At 47.1% G+C, this 13159-nt stretch overlaps 2 protein-coding genes across 5 annotated transcripts in view; one reads left to right on the top strand and one right to left on the bottom strand.

Moving 5' to 3' along the window:
• Positions 1-4234, bottom strand: part of DNAI4 (dynein axonemal intermediate chain 4) — a 98211-nt gene extending 93977 nt beyond the window's left edge. Inside the window, exon 1 of the mRNA XM_049775454.1 lies at positions 4032-4234. Coding sequence (XP_049631411.1) covers positions 4032-4234 — 203 coding nt within the window. The remainder of the gene's footprint in view (positions 1-4031) is intronic.
• Positions 4235-5803: 1569 nt separating this feature from the next.
• Positions 5804-13159, top strand: part of MIER1 (MIER1 transcriptional regulator) — a 59695-nt gene continuing 52339 nt past the window's right edge. The window contains exons 1-2 of one of the 4 annotated variants that reach the window (XM_049774407.1): positions 5805-5971; positions 8693-8727. In XM_049774407.1, coding sequence (XP_049630364.1) covers positions 5966-5971; positions 8693-8727 — 41 coding nt within the window. In that variant the 5' untranslated portion in view covers positions 5805-5965. Of the gene's footprint in view, positions 5972-8650; positions 8728-13159 lie in introns of all 4 variants that reach the window. The other 3 variants (XM_049774405.1, XM_049774408.1, XM_049774404.1) reach the window with 3 other exon arrangements.

The following is a 13159-nucleotide window of genomic DNA, read 5'->3' as shown; positions in this document are numbered from 1 at the left end:
ACCTGGGTTCAATCCCCAGCACCCCATATGGTCCCGAACCTGCCAGGAGCCCTGCGCATTGCTGGGTATGGTCCCAAAAATAATAAAATAACTGGCTAAGAACAGTACCTGGAAACTAAAAATAATAGTCACTTAATATTTAAATTTCCACCTGTAATTCAAACCCCTTAAACACTTGTGAATATTTCATAGCCCTTGTTAGGAGGAGACCACAGCCAGCCATGCTCAGGGATTATTCCAGGCTCTGCACTCAGGAATTATTGAAGGATTGGGGGTACTATATGGAATGCCAGAAATTGAACCAAGTTTGCTGCATACAAGGTAAGTACCTTACCTTCTGGTCTATTGCTCTGGCCCCTTATAGTTGTTATTCTTTGTTTTGTTTTGTTTTGGGGGGTCACATCCGGCAGCACTCAGGGGTTACTCCTGGCTCTACACTCAGAAATCGCCCCTGGCAGGCACAGGGGACCATATGGAATGCCAGGATTCGAACAAACAACCTTCTGCATGAAAGGCAAACGCCTTACCCCCATGCTATCTCTCCGGCCCCCTTATAGTCGTTTATTACAAGTGAGAAAATTAATCTCAAAGAGGTCTACTTAAATATGAAAACTCACCCAATAGGGCAGTCTAAATGCTCTTGAACAAGTCTGTTAATCTCTTTCTTTGCCTATAATTTCAGCTAAGTAGTATTACCTACATAGCCTAATTATGATTATTAATTTATATCTCTAAAGCATAGTAAGGAGTTAAATTGTAGTTGTGTCCAATTTTAGATGTTGGAATAATATCCTCATGCTACTAGCAGTTAAAAATATAATAAGACAGTGAACTTCAGGGAAAAAGTACGAGTTAAAGATTAAGGTTTGAGAATCTTTGCATGGAAATAATGAACTAAATTCCAAAAGGAAAGAAAAGCTACAAAGAGAAGGTAATGGGTTCACCGAGAGAAACCAGAGGCAGAAAGAAGTTGTAGAAAGCTGGAGCCGGTGAGGTGGCGCTAGAGGTAAGGTGTCTGCCTTGCAAGCGCTAGCCAAGGAAGGACTGCGGTTCGATCCCCCATAGTCCCATATGGTCCCCCCAAGCCAGGGGCGATTTCTGAGTGCTTAGCCAGGAGTAACCCCTGAGCATCAAACAGATGTGGCCCAAATAAACAAAACAAAGCAAACACACACACACACACACACACACACACACACACACACGCAAAAGAAAAGGAGGTAGAAAAGAACTTACTTAGAGAAGCAAAGACTTTCTCTCAAAGAAAACTACTATATTAGAACCCTAACCCTAATCAAAGGAGGGAGGCCAAGAAATACCCAGCTCTAAGTTTTTTTTAGTTCCTTGTTGCACCTAAGAAAGAAAATAAAATCTGAAAAAAGATATGTAGATGTCTCAATCCCAGACAAAAATCCAATAAAAGACTAAGACCTAATCATGGAATCAGGGAGCACTTTCTCTAACTCCACATATTATCCCCACATTAATAATATTAGAGCTAATAATATGTTTTACATTTTAGAACAGGATTACAATGGAAAGATATGCAAAACTGAGCTTCTCTTTAGGAAAAAAAATCTCTAGGGAAACCTAAGAAAACAAGCAAGCTAGAGGAAATTGCAATCTCAGAATCTCATAGCTACATGTAGTAAGCAAAGCCTTATTCCTAGACCTATAAGATATGAAAACCTCATTTCACTCATTCCATATTATTTTGTGTAACATGTTTGGCTTTCCACAAAATCTTACAAGGGCGAAAAACTGTTAAGCAAAGCAAGTATTAGAACTAGTCTGAGATATTTGACTGATACAGCAAAAATGTCTGTCAGACTGAGAATTTTTTAAAATTATAATATGTGAAGGATTCTGATGAAAATATTTAGAAGCAGATAGACACTCTCAGATTTAAAAAGAAATGAACATAAAAGCAGAAGACAATAGGTAGAGAAATGGGTTTCAAACACTGGACTGAGAGTCTGATTATACAACGGAGGACTTATCTAATTTGTCAAACCACTGGAAAGGATCAGATACAAGAAAAATTCGGAGAAAGTGGAAAAATTGAAAAGACTGGAGAATCATATATTCATGAGATTCTTTACAAGATTGGGATTAAGTCTTCAAAAAGTAAGATGAGAAATAGCATATTAGATCAAATCACCAAATTGCAAATTTTAGCATCTGAAATTTGATTTTAGATAGACCTGGCTAACTAAAAAAAAAAAAAGTTGTATAACTTTTCTCCATCTCTTACCCAATTTAAAACACAATCCTATGAATTTACTTCTAGTTAATAAATTACCCAGGGAATTTTTCTAACATTAAACTGTTGACTTTCAAAAATTCGTACATAAATTTTAAATTGAGATTTATATACTTACTAGTGAAGATAAACCAAAAAAATATAGAAGATAACCAAAATCACTGAACTATGGTCAGTAATCTTTTGAGATTTTGGGACAAAGACAATTTTACAAATAGTACATAGCTATATAACAAGGATAATTATGGGACAAAAAGATAAAATTGAGTAGTGGGTAGTGATAGATGGAGAAGTACTGCTTCACAGAGGTTAGAAAATATTCTTTGATAAGGTGACACAGAAAGAAACGAGTCACAAGACTAGGAGATTTCATATTCCAAAGAAAGTAAATATACAGGCTGAATACATCGGGGAATACATCTTGCCTGCTCAAGGAGCGGTCAAGGAGAAATTCTGTAAGATGTGAGCTTTTACTCTCAGTGAAAACGCGAGTTTTGAAGCCACTATTTGTGATTAGTCACTATACGTCATTACTACCTTGAGGATCTTGGTAAGAATGTTTTGGTGGCTACTGAAATGTGGCAGTGACTTATACTGAGAGTGTGATCTAAATTTATTTTGCCCTTTATTTTTGTTAAGAAACAAAATTTGTTCATAGAGGGGAGTAGTAGAGAGGTCAAGAGAAATATCAATTTTTTTTTTACCCAAGCAACTGGAAGAGTAGCAACTGATATTTACCAAAATGGGCACCATTGCAGAGTAGAGGAAATAAATCCAGTTTGTGATATGAACCTTTATTTTTATTTTATTTATTTATTTGTTTATTTATTTTTGGTCACACCTGTTGGTGCTCAGTCAGGGCTTACATCTTCCTGGCTTTGTGTGCAGGGATGAATCTTTTTTTTCAAGTCTGTTTGCATGGGAGAGAGCTTGGCTAAAAATAGAAATGTGTGCAACTTCAGTACTTAAGACGTTTGGAATGCCTGACCTTACCAGTACAATATTTAGATCTGAGAATCATAGGTTAAATAAAGCAAAGCATTAAACTGAGGAGAGAACTGACAAAGGGCGTTAAGAAACGTTCAAGTTAACATAAAAAAGTTAAAAGTCAAAAAACGTGATACATACACCCCATCTAAGCTGCCAGAAGCCTTTTAGCAACCAGAGCAAAGTCAAGTGCATGGCAACTCTATCTGTCCTCCTGGTAATAGCTGACCTTCATTTTGGTGGACTTAAGAAGAGCAGAAGAACCCACAGATGCTTCCCAGCCACCACTTTGGACATTCTCTGCTGCAGATGAGATCAAGAAAACCGAAGCAGAATATATAGACATATATTGAAAACTTGAGACATGGTCTGAACTGTGGGCTAGTGAAGCGAATTTGGGGGAACACTCTCGGGAATCACTGCGCAGCCTCGAACGGCCTATTTCAAGTTCCTGGGTGGCTAAAAATATATATTTTTAATTTTATTCTTTTCTTAAAACCAGGAGCCTCGGGTGAGAGAGAGAGACAGAGAGAGAGACAGAGAGAAGAGAGAGAGAGAGAGAGAGAGAGAGAGAGAGAGAGAGAGAGAGAGAGAGAGAGAGAGAGAGAGAGAGAGAGAGAGAGAGAGAGAGAGAGAGAGAGAGAGTGTGTTTGCTTGCGGGTAGATCGCAAAGCATGCAACCCACAGCAACAGGCTGCAATGCATGAGGCCAGCAAATCTCTCACTTGGGATTCAGCCTGCTGGCTCGTTGATGGGGCGGGGTGCAGGGAACTAGCTTCACTTCAACTGCAGCCAGACCCACACCCCGAAGTCAGCTCGACCCAAGGGGCTAGAAGGAAAGGGGGTGATCCTGCACCCAACCCAGCAGCGAGTCTTGGCTGAATCCAGGCGAGTCAGGACAGAGTTGCAGGGCGGCCAGAGAGCTTGGATCTGAGGTTGGGTTGAGGAGGGGGGAGACATCATCATCATTATCCTCCGATGCATTGAGACACACAGGGCCCCCCAAAACAGGGGCTCCGTGAGGGGGGCTGGAAAACCCGGCCAGAGTTTGTGTGTGTGTGTGTGTGTTTCCCCGACTTACGCCCCGAGATTCGGCTGCTTGTGGCTGGCTCCGGGGGAGGGCATGGCCAACGGTCACCGCCCCCCAAGCGAGCAGACTCGGGGCGCCGGCGGAGGCCCGGGACTGTTTAGCCGGGCGCCATGGAGACAAGCAGGTGGCGCTGCCGGCTCGCTCGGGCCCAAGCGGCCGCGCGGTTGGCTGGCGGCGGCGGCGCGGCGGAGGAGGGCGGAGGCGGAGGGCGGGGAGGGCCGCGGGTTGGCGCAGCCGGAGGAAGCTGGGCGACGCGGCCGCGGAGGCGGAGGAGGGAGGCGGGCGGCCGGGCCCGAGGCCCCTCCCAGGCGCGGAGTGTCCCCCCCGGCTGCAGGCGGATGGATGGGGCGTCCTCGGGCGGTGGCGGAGGTGGCAGCGGCGAAGGCGGCGGCGGCGGCGGCGGCGGCAACTGTAAGTGCGGCCCCGCGTCGCCCCTCGCCGGCCCTCTCGCCGGCCCGCCGTGTGGGGCGCTCAGGGGGGCTGCGGTGTGGAGGCGGCTGGGGCTTTTCTCTCAGCCCTTCCCTTCCCCCATAGCGCAGCGCCGGCCGGAAGCCGCTCTACTTCCGGGGCGGGACTTGAGCCGGCTTTTATCGCCTCCCCCGCCGGGCGCATGCGCGGTCCCGCCTCTTCCGCCGCTCTTTGGCTCTTTCTCACTCTTCCTCCCTCCCTCCCTCCCTCCTCCTCGCCTTTCGCTTTGGCTTTGGCGGCGCCGACGAGCTTCCGGCTTCAGACCTCGACTGGGGGCGGGGCTAAGTTTGATCGGCACCTCCCTTGGCCACGCCTCTTTTTCTCCTCCTCCTCCTTCCCCCCACCTTCGGGCTTCTGCTCGCTCGCTCCGAGCATCGTCGGGGTGAGCCCAGGCTGGGCCCAGGCGCTTTAGCGGCCCTTTGGCTTTTCAAGGGAGCGAGCGAGGGAGGGAAGAGAGTGTCGTGGATGGGCTGGGGGGGACTCATCGGGGACCCCGGGGATCGATGCTTTCTTACCCCCTTTTCTTCCCATCTCTTTCCCCTCAACAACCCCCTTTATCGAAAGGCCTTTTTTTTTCTTCCTAGCTCTGAGAGTGGGGGGGACATCTCTGGCCTGCTGCAAGCCCCAATTTGGGGTCCTTGCTTTTTGCTGTATGACCTTGAGCGAATCATTGCCCCCCTCTTTGGGCCTCTCTTCTGGGCCCATATACTCTTGACTTTGGGGCTGGAAAGCTTCTGCAAGCCGCCTTTTGGTCCTGCGACTTAATACATTGCGTCCCTTTTATTCCCTTTTAAAAAATATTTTTTTGCATGGCTTGCAAACTGCATGCCTCCCAGTTGCTTTTATTCCCTTTAGCATTGGTTGCAATGCTAAATTGCAACCTGCATGACTCCAGATTCTATTGTATTCCCCCTCACCCCTCTTCTTGAGCAATTTTGGGGGTTTCTGGTTCTGATGGCCCAGCCATCCGTTTTCAAAAACTAGCCGGAGTCGGAATGGGAATGGGGGGGTTTGTGGTATCACGGTCTCCTTGCTACTGAGGCTTTCTTTCCTTTGATCCAGATGGTGTGGTGGCCCGGTTCTCCCAGTGCCTGGCTGAGTTTCGGACGTGGTTAAGAACCAACTGGTTGAGGTTCAATGCAGACAAGACGGATGTGATGCTGGTAGGCAGGGGCACACTTGGAAATTAAGGGAGGGACCGTCCAAACTCCCTCAAGTAATATAATATAATCGTGGGTGTATATTATATTACTCTGCTTATTGTATGTGTCCCAGTATTTGAGAACTGCTTGATGCGCCAATAATTGCCAGAGTTTGGGTGAGATTTAAAAACAAAACAACAATCCCACCTCAATGACCCCTCATGATAACCTGATAAAATTGTCACCTCTGGTTAAACTGTTTTTGTGAAAATGGTGAGAAGGAAAAACCTCAAGTAGGCGAAGCAACAAAAGGCCCTTTAGGTCTTTTCAGATGGTTTCAGATGATTTATTTTGATCAATAAATCAAAATAATAAAGAAGATGCTGCGGGTGGGGTGGGGGCATTCAGGTGGGACTTCCAACTGTAATGCCTTCCTCCTTTGTAACCTGCATTCTGCCTGTTAAAGATCTTAGTTTATCTTAAATGTCACTTTAAAAAGGGGGAAGGTTGATTCTGTATTTAGGTATTTCGGACCTTACCTATCCATTTTACCTGCACATAAGGAATGTGTGGTGTAGGTTGTCACTGTCAAATAAAAATTTTAGGAAATAGCTTATAAGATGTCCAAAAGGACTAACACCCCTCAAAACTGTTAGGTATAGGATTTGTTTATATGGTTTTGAATGTATTGTATTAATCACTTTCACTCAAACAGCCTGGAGTCTTGTTACAGGTATTTCTTGGTGCATTTTGACAGGTAGCTTTTTGAATTGCATAACAGATTTGTGTCGTATAGGTAAATATTAGTTTATGTTGGAATCAGGTGTTGAAACTAAATCCTAGCTTGCCCGATATATTATATTGCTCAGCCCTATGTAAATTGCACAAAATTTGTTTATTGGGTACTTTAAGGTATTGATTGGTTGAAGTAAAACTGTGTCATTAAAATGTCTTTGTTAATAGCAAAATGATAACTGAGGGGGTTTGTGTGTGTGTTGTAGCCTCTGAAAATTGTTTAATGGGTTGTTAATGGAGTTATTCAGCAAATTTCAATGATTTTTCCAATATAATGGCGATTTTGAGTAAACTTTAGATATAAGTTAATGTTAGGTGGCTTAAAATAAAGAAGCCTTCAGGTGAGGGTTGGGAGCTAAAAGGCATTTTATTCAAGTATTGTAGGCTAAAATTTTCGCTTTAAGACATTAGCCATAAGCCACACATAAAATTGGAATTAACACATTTTTTTTTGGTTTTAGCATTTAACATTCTACTATGCAATTCTAACAGAACTACCATTTTGGATGCCACATTAATACATGTTGTACACGGTACTAATTTTTAAATGGGTCGTAGTTCGGCATTTCCTCACGCCTTGAATCCTATCATGTTCTGTTTTCAATCTCTTCGAGTAGCAGTAGGTTCTAAAGCTTTCATTTTTGTTTAGACCCAGGATCAATATTGCCAGCATTTTATGACAAGAGACTGGTTGAATGAATGCAAAGTTGCTTGAACTTAGGGTAATGGACGGAAGTGACCGGAAGTAGATTCTGGTTCCATAAAAAAAAGAATGTCCTAAATATTAGAGTGTTTTCTAGGAAAAGAACAGCTTGTGCAGTGAGACGTGAGACTCATTGGAGGCGTGGCATGGGCAGTAAAGCCAAGTAGAGGAGAAACAAACAGGGATTCCTGCCTCCTTGGGAAGAGATTGATGTCTAAGGTCCCATTCCAACGCTAAGATTTCAGAACTAATGAATAGTTCTACTTGGCATATTTGATACTGAAAAGAGCAAGCAAGAGTTTTGAGGTGTTTGCTTTCCTTAAGGGCCTAAATTTTTTTGAGTATGTTATTTTTGGAATTGATTAGGACTAGACCAATAATGAACTTGGTAGTGGTGTGATACCAACTGCCTTACAGTGTTGGAGCTGTATCTTTAAAAAGGGAAATCTCTGAACCTGCATTTGTAAGAATGGAAGACAAAAAAATGTACAGGGAGGTTTTTTCCTCCCACAAAGGGCATGACACTTATAATTGTTACACTGTGCGATTTAAGTAAGATGGAGCCATTCAAAAACTGTCTCATGACCCAAATTTCCTAACACTTTCCTCATTGTGCCAGTAGTTCCAGGGATTGTTGTTCCCAGATTTTTATCAAAATTGGGGGGTATTTTTGGTCCCAAAGAATCAAAAATTGAATACATTTAACCAAGCTATTGTTGTATACCTTGCATTTTGAAAACTTAAAAAGTTTCTTTGGGTAATCAGCTAACTTTCATGTTAGCTTTTATATTTAATTTGGAAAGGCCTCCTAAATGCTCCCAACATTATAAAAGTTGAATCCTTACCTTTAGACCCCTGTAAAATAAAAAATTTTGATCTACTTTAGGTCTGAGCATATCTATGATTCTTTACCCTCAGCTAGTTGCATCTTTTTCTCATTTCATTTCAAAATTTGAATACAAACTGACTTTTAAAAAAGTCACTTTTAGCACAAGTCCAAAGGACTAAGGTAAACCAACAGAAACTGTATGCTTATGCTAAAATATTTATACGTTCCATGGAGTCCTGAAAAGCACCTTTATATACAATATTCTGAAAAACAAAATGAAAATACTGTACCTTACAGTTAATGGTAAAAATTGTTTGTAGATTTGGGAACCTTAAAGTTTTCCTTTCTCTTCTTTCCCTTGCTTTTCTTTCAGTAGAAAATGTGCATCAGAGGTTTATATTTAATTGGTTTACAGACTGTCTGTGGACTCTTTTCCTGTCAAATTACCAGGTAATGTCCTTTCACTTAGCAGCTACTTCATATACCTATAAATGCAGTTTATTCATGCACAGATTAATATTGGACATAAGATTTCAAGTTATTGTTGAATGATTGAAACCAGGAACCTGCTTGATAAGAATCTAGAATGTTAAGAAACTACAAGTAACTTAAAAATACTGCTTCCTCCATATTGCTTTATAAATTGAGTATGTTGAGTTTAAAATTTTGTACATGCCCATATATGTGATTCATTTTTGTGCAGACACCTTGTTGGGAGAAATGAATCATTTTCATTTGAATGGTCGATTTGGGTAGTCATCTTTGAAAATGGCACTGAGGGGATGGCTTGACCTTGGAGAACAGAAAACAGGTCTTTGGGGAATAAAACTCAGGTCCTGGTTTGGTAAAATATGTTAGTAAATGCTTTAATACCACCTTGGCATTAATCATTATCTGCCTTAGTAATGGAAGTGAAACATGTTTGTTATTTTGTAATCATTGGCTCTTGCAGTCATCAAAAATTGGCATCCAGGCCAGTTGGCACTTCTAGGCCAATACGTTTAAAAAACAAAACAAAACAAAAACACCTGCTTTCAACTTGCAGGCATTTTAGGCATTGCAAAGCAGCAGGTTCCCCCTTGCAGTCAAGTCAGAGCTTCTTATTCTCAATCAGCTCCGAAAGCAGCTTTTCAGTCTTAAGAATTTTCATAGTGCAGAACTTAGCCCATGCACACAACTCTGTTGGCATGTGTGTGTGTGCATCCCAGAAGGATGTGTGTGTGTGTGTGTGTGTGTGTGTGTGTGTGTGTATGCAGCCTCTGACCATCCTCATAAGTTACTGCAGGGACCTCTTGAAAATAATGGAGTGGGGGGAAGTGACCCAGAATGGCTCAAGGTAGAAAGAATTATTTTCCTGGGGGGTGGGGAATTTTTTGTGCTTCACAGACAAGTCTGCCTTCGGGCCTATGCATTTTGGGGCCAGGGGCCTCTATGGCAGAGTAAGAACTTCTTTCTTCCCTGTCAGTGACTGCGGGGACTCCACTTCCCTTGACTTCTCTGCTGGGTGGGGGGGAAAGAAGGGAGAACCCGTCCCTCCCTCCGAGCCTGCCAGCTAAGCTAGTAGAGCTGCAGCACTGGCAGCGGAGCTACAGTAGTGCTAGCAAGCGGCCCTTTACCCTGGGTTCCCCCCGTCCCACCCCATCCCATCTTCACCGCGCAGACCCCGCCCCTTTCGAGAAGACCCCGCCCCTCGCGCAGACTCCGCCCCTCCTCACTCCTCCGAGGGGAGGAGGGCCATCCTAGCCCACCCGCGCTGACTCCGCCCCTTTCGTGCAGGCCCCGCCCCCTTCTCACTCCTTAGGGGGAGGGGGGCCTTTTACCCCCAGGTCCCCTCCCTTTGCCACCCCAGCCTCACCGCAGACTCCGCCCCCTTTGCATGCCTCGGAGGGGGAGGGGTGGAAGAGGGGCCGTTTACCCCGGGTCCCACCTCACCCCATCCTCACCGCGCAGACTCCGCCCACTTCGCACTCCTCCGAGGGCCCCCCTCCCGCCCCATCGCGCAGACTCCGCCCCCTTCATGTGCAGGCCCCGCCCCTTCGCACTCCTCCGAGGGGTCCTCCTGCCTCACCGCACAGACTCCGCCCCCTTTATGTGCAGGCCCCCGCCCCTTCGCACTCCTCCGGGGGCCCCCTCCAGCCCCACCGCGCAGGCTCCGCCCCTTTCATGGTGCAGGCCACGCCCCTTCGCACTCCTTCGAGGGGAGAGGAGGGAGGGGAAGTGCGCGCGCCCCGCTTCCCGCGCGCGCTCCGTTCTGCTCCGCCGGGCTCGCCGCGCCTCGGCGCCTTCGCGGCCTTTCGCTCGCCTCGGGCTGTTCCCCGGCGGGCGGGCGCCGGCCGCGAGGGGGCGGAGTGGGGTGTGGTGGGCGCGCTCTCCGGCTCGCCCGGGCGGCTCCTGCGCGTTCCCGCCGAGACAGCGGCGGCAGCGGCAGCGGCGGACGGAGGCGGCGGCAGAGGCTGAGGCTGCGGCTGCGGCGGCGGCGGGCGCCCCGAGTCCCGCGGCCGAGCCTCCGTCGCTCGCGCCCACATCCGGGTTCCGGCCGTGACCCCGCCGCGGAGCCCGAGCGGAGATGTGACCCGGCGGGACGGCAACATGGCGGAGGTAAGGCGCCGCCGGCCAGCGAGCGAGCCCGCGAGCTCCCCCCCGGCCCGCCGGGCCCGCCAGGCCGGCGCCGCTGCCCACCTGTTGTCCCGCCCGCCCGGCCGCCCGCCCCGGCTCCAACTTAGTTGCGACGGGGATGGGATGGGCCTGGGGGGGCCTCGGCAGGGCCGCGGCCAGTGGCACTTGGGGGACCCTGTGGGGGCGAAAGTTGGACCTTGTAGTGGGGCCCCTCGCCCCGCCCCCGGGATCGGGGCGCGGGCGCTTCCTCTTGCGGCCAAGTTTCTTCTCCGCAGATGCTGTTGCTGCTGCTGCTGCGCCTCCCGCGCCCCCCCCCCCCTTGCCCAGACACCCCGCGGGGCTCCAGGGCGGGGTGCTCTGTTTATCGCTCACAGGCACTCGCACACACCCCCCCCCCGAAATGAGCGAGCGTGCAGAAAGGCCCCCCTCTCGATTCGATTCTATCCCATTCGGGGGGAGTCTCCCTCCCTCCGATTCCCCCCCCCCAACCCCTTCTCTTCTCCGCTTCAAAGTTCCCTCTCCTCGTCTCCCTCGTTGCAGTGAGTTCCCTTCTTCCCCTTCCAAGTCGAGGGGTCCCCCACCTCCCACACCCTACACTCCCGCCCTTCCCCCCCCCCCACGCACACCCCGCAGGGCAAGCACTTAGGGTCCGAGGAAGGCTTGTCTCCTTAGTTGCCCTCCCATCCCTTGCTCCTCTCCCCCCCCTCCCCTTTCTGGGGTAGGTAACTTGTGCCTTCAGAGTGTGCACCCCCCCCAACTCGGTGGGCTTCATCACTGTTCTTGGGGGTGACAGAAAAGGATCGGAAGCTGCTTCGTGCCCCCCCCCCCCCAATGAAAGGGAGAAGCCTTTTAGACTGGAAGCCAGCCCGAGTTGCAGGGGCTTTTGGTTTCTGTTTTGGGCTCCACACCCTTCACCCCCTTTATTTATTAATTAATTAATTAATACATTTTTGCCTTCCCAGAAATTTTTTCCTATAGCTGGAGGAGGCGGACCCCCCCCCCACGCACACACACATACACGCCTCCAGTCCTAGAAGTGATATATATATATATATATATATATATATATATATATATATATATATATATGTTCCGGGTTCGAGATAAATCTCCCTTGGATCCAGCAGGCAGCAGCTCCTCCTGCTTGTCGCTGTTGCTGCCGAGTCAAATAGTCAAATACCGTTGTTTTCTTCTTCTGGTCTCCAAAAGGCACCATGAACCCCTTTCTGGAAGTGTGGGACCTTTTATTCAGCCATCCCTCCCCCACTTCACACCCCCCAGGTCCCCTTTTCTTCTCTCTGTTTGCTCAAAGCAGCGGTGGGTACCTTCATCCCCACCATAGTTGCTTTTTTGTTGAGCCTTGCTTTAGTTAGACTAAGAAGCCTGGTTAGGTTATGTGTTGTGGGGGACCCAACACTGCTGGGGTGGGTCTTCCGTGGAGTCTACCTTATGCTTCTCTGGTACCTAATTGGCCCAGTTTTTGCCATCAGAGGAGAACAAGACTTTACTGGAGTTGGCATCTAATGCCACCTCCCCCCCTTAAAACAAAACAACCCGCATTTGCGATTTAAATCAAAATTTAGGGCCTTAGATTTAATTCCTTTTCTGTTTTTCACTCTGGTAAAAGAATTCGTCTTCACGGCCCATGAGTTTGATTGAGGAGGCGGAATTTTTGGTATTTCACTTTTTATTTTCTCCCCAATTTAAATGGGATGGGGTTTATTTGTTCCACTGGGTTGAGCGAGTTGTTTCTTTGGCGAGGTAGGTTCTTGACTGTTTTCCTTCAGCTGTGTAGAAAGAGGGAAGGGGATTTTATGTAGCTGGATTGAGGCGTTTTTTTGCCAGTTATTCCTCCAGCTCCTCCTTTTAGTGACTGACTGCCCCTTAGGCAACTCACAGCAGTGGCATGCTTTGGGAGGTGATGTCATTTCTTCCCTCCTGCTGGTGCTCAGGATGGGGATGGCTGGACTTAAGTTTTGTGGCAAGCAACTACTATTATAGAAGGAAGATTGTTTACTTACTGCATGAATATACACAATGAAAAATCAAGTGGAAATATTTTAATTCTGGAAGTTTTCCTCCCAGAAAATTTCAGCTCCCTTAAAAACTTGATAGGAATGTCACACCACCTTGCTATTTCTTGTAGCTGCATTGTGGAAAGTTAGAGAAAGCAGTACTTTTGTGTCCCAAGTCATCGTTGAGCATTTGGGAGAGTGTGTTTTATTTTTCTGAGAAGTCCTATCCCCTGGAGAACGGAATTCAGGTT

The sequence above is a fragment of the Suncus etruscus genome, chromosome 6, assembly GCF_024139225.1.
Source record: "Suncus etruscus isolate mSunEtr1 chromosome 6, mSunEtr1.pri.cur, whole genome shotgun sequence".
Taxonomy (NCBI): Eukaryota; Metazoa; Chordata; class Mammalia; order Eulipotyphla; family Soricidae; genus Suncus; species Suncus etruscus.
Note: the sequence above shows the minus strand (reverse complement) of the source record. Positions and strands in the feature narration are given on the sequence as shown.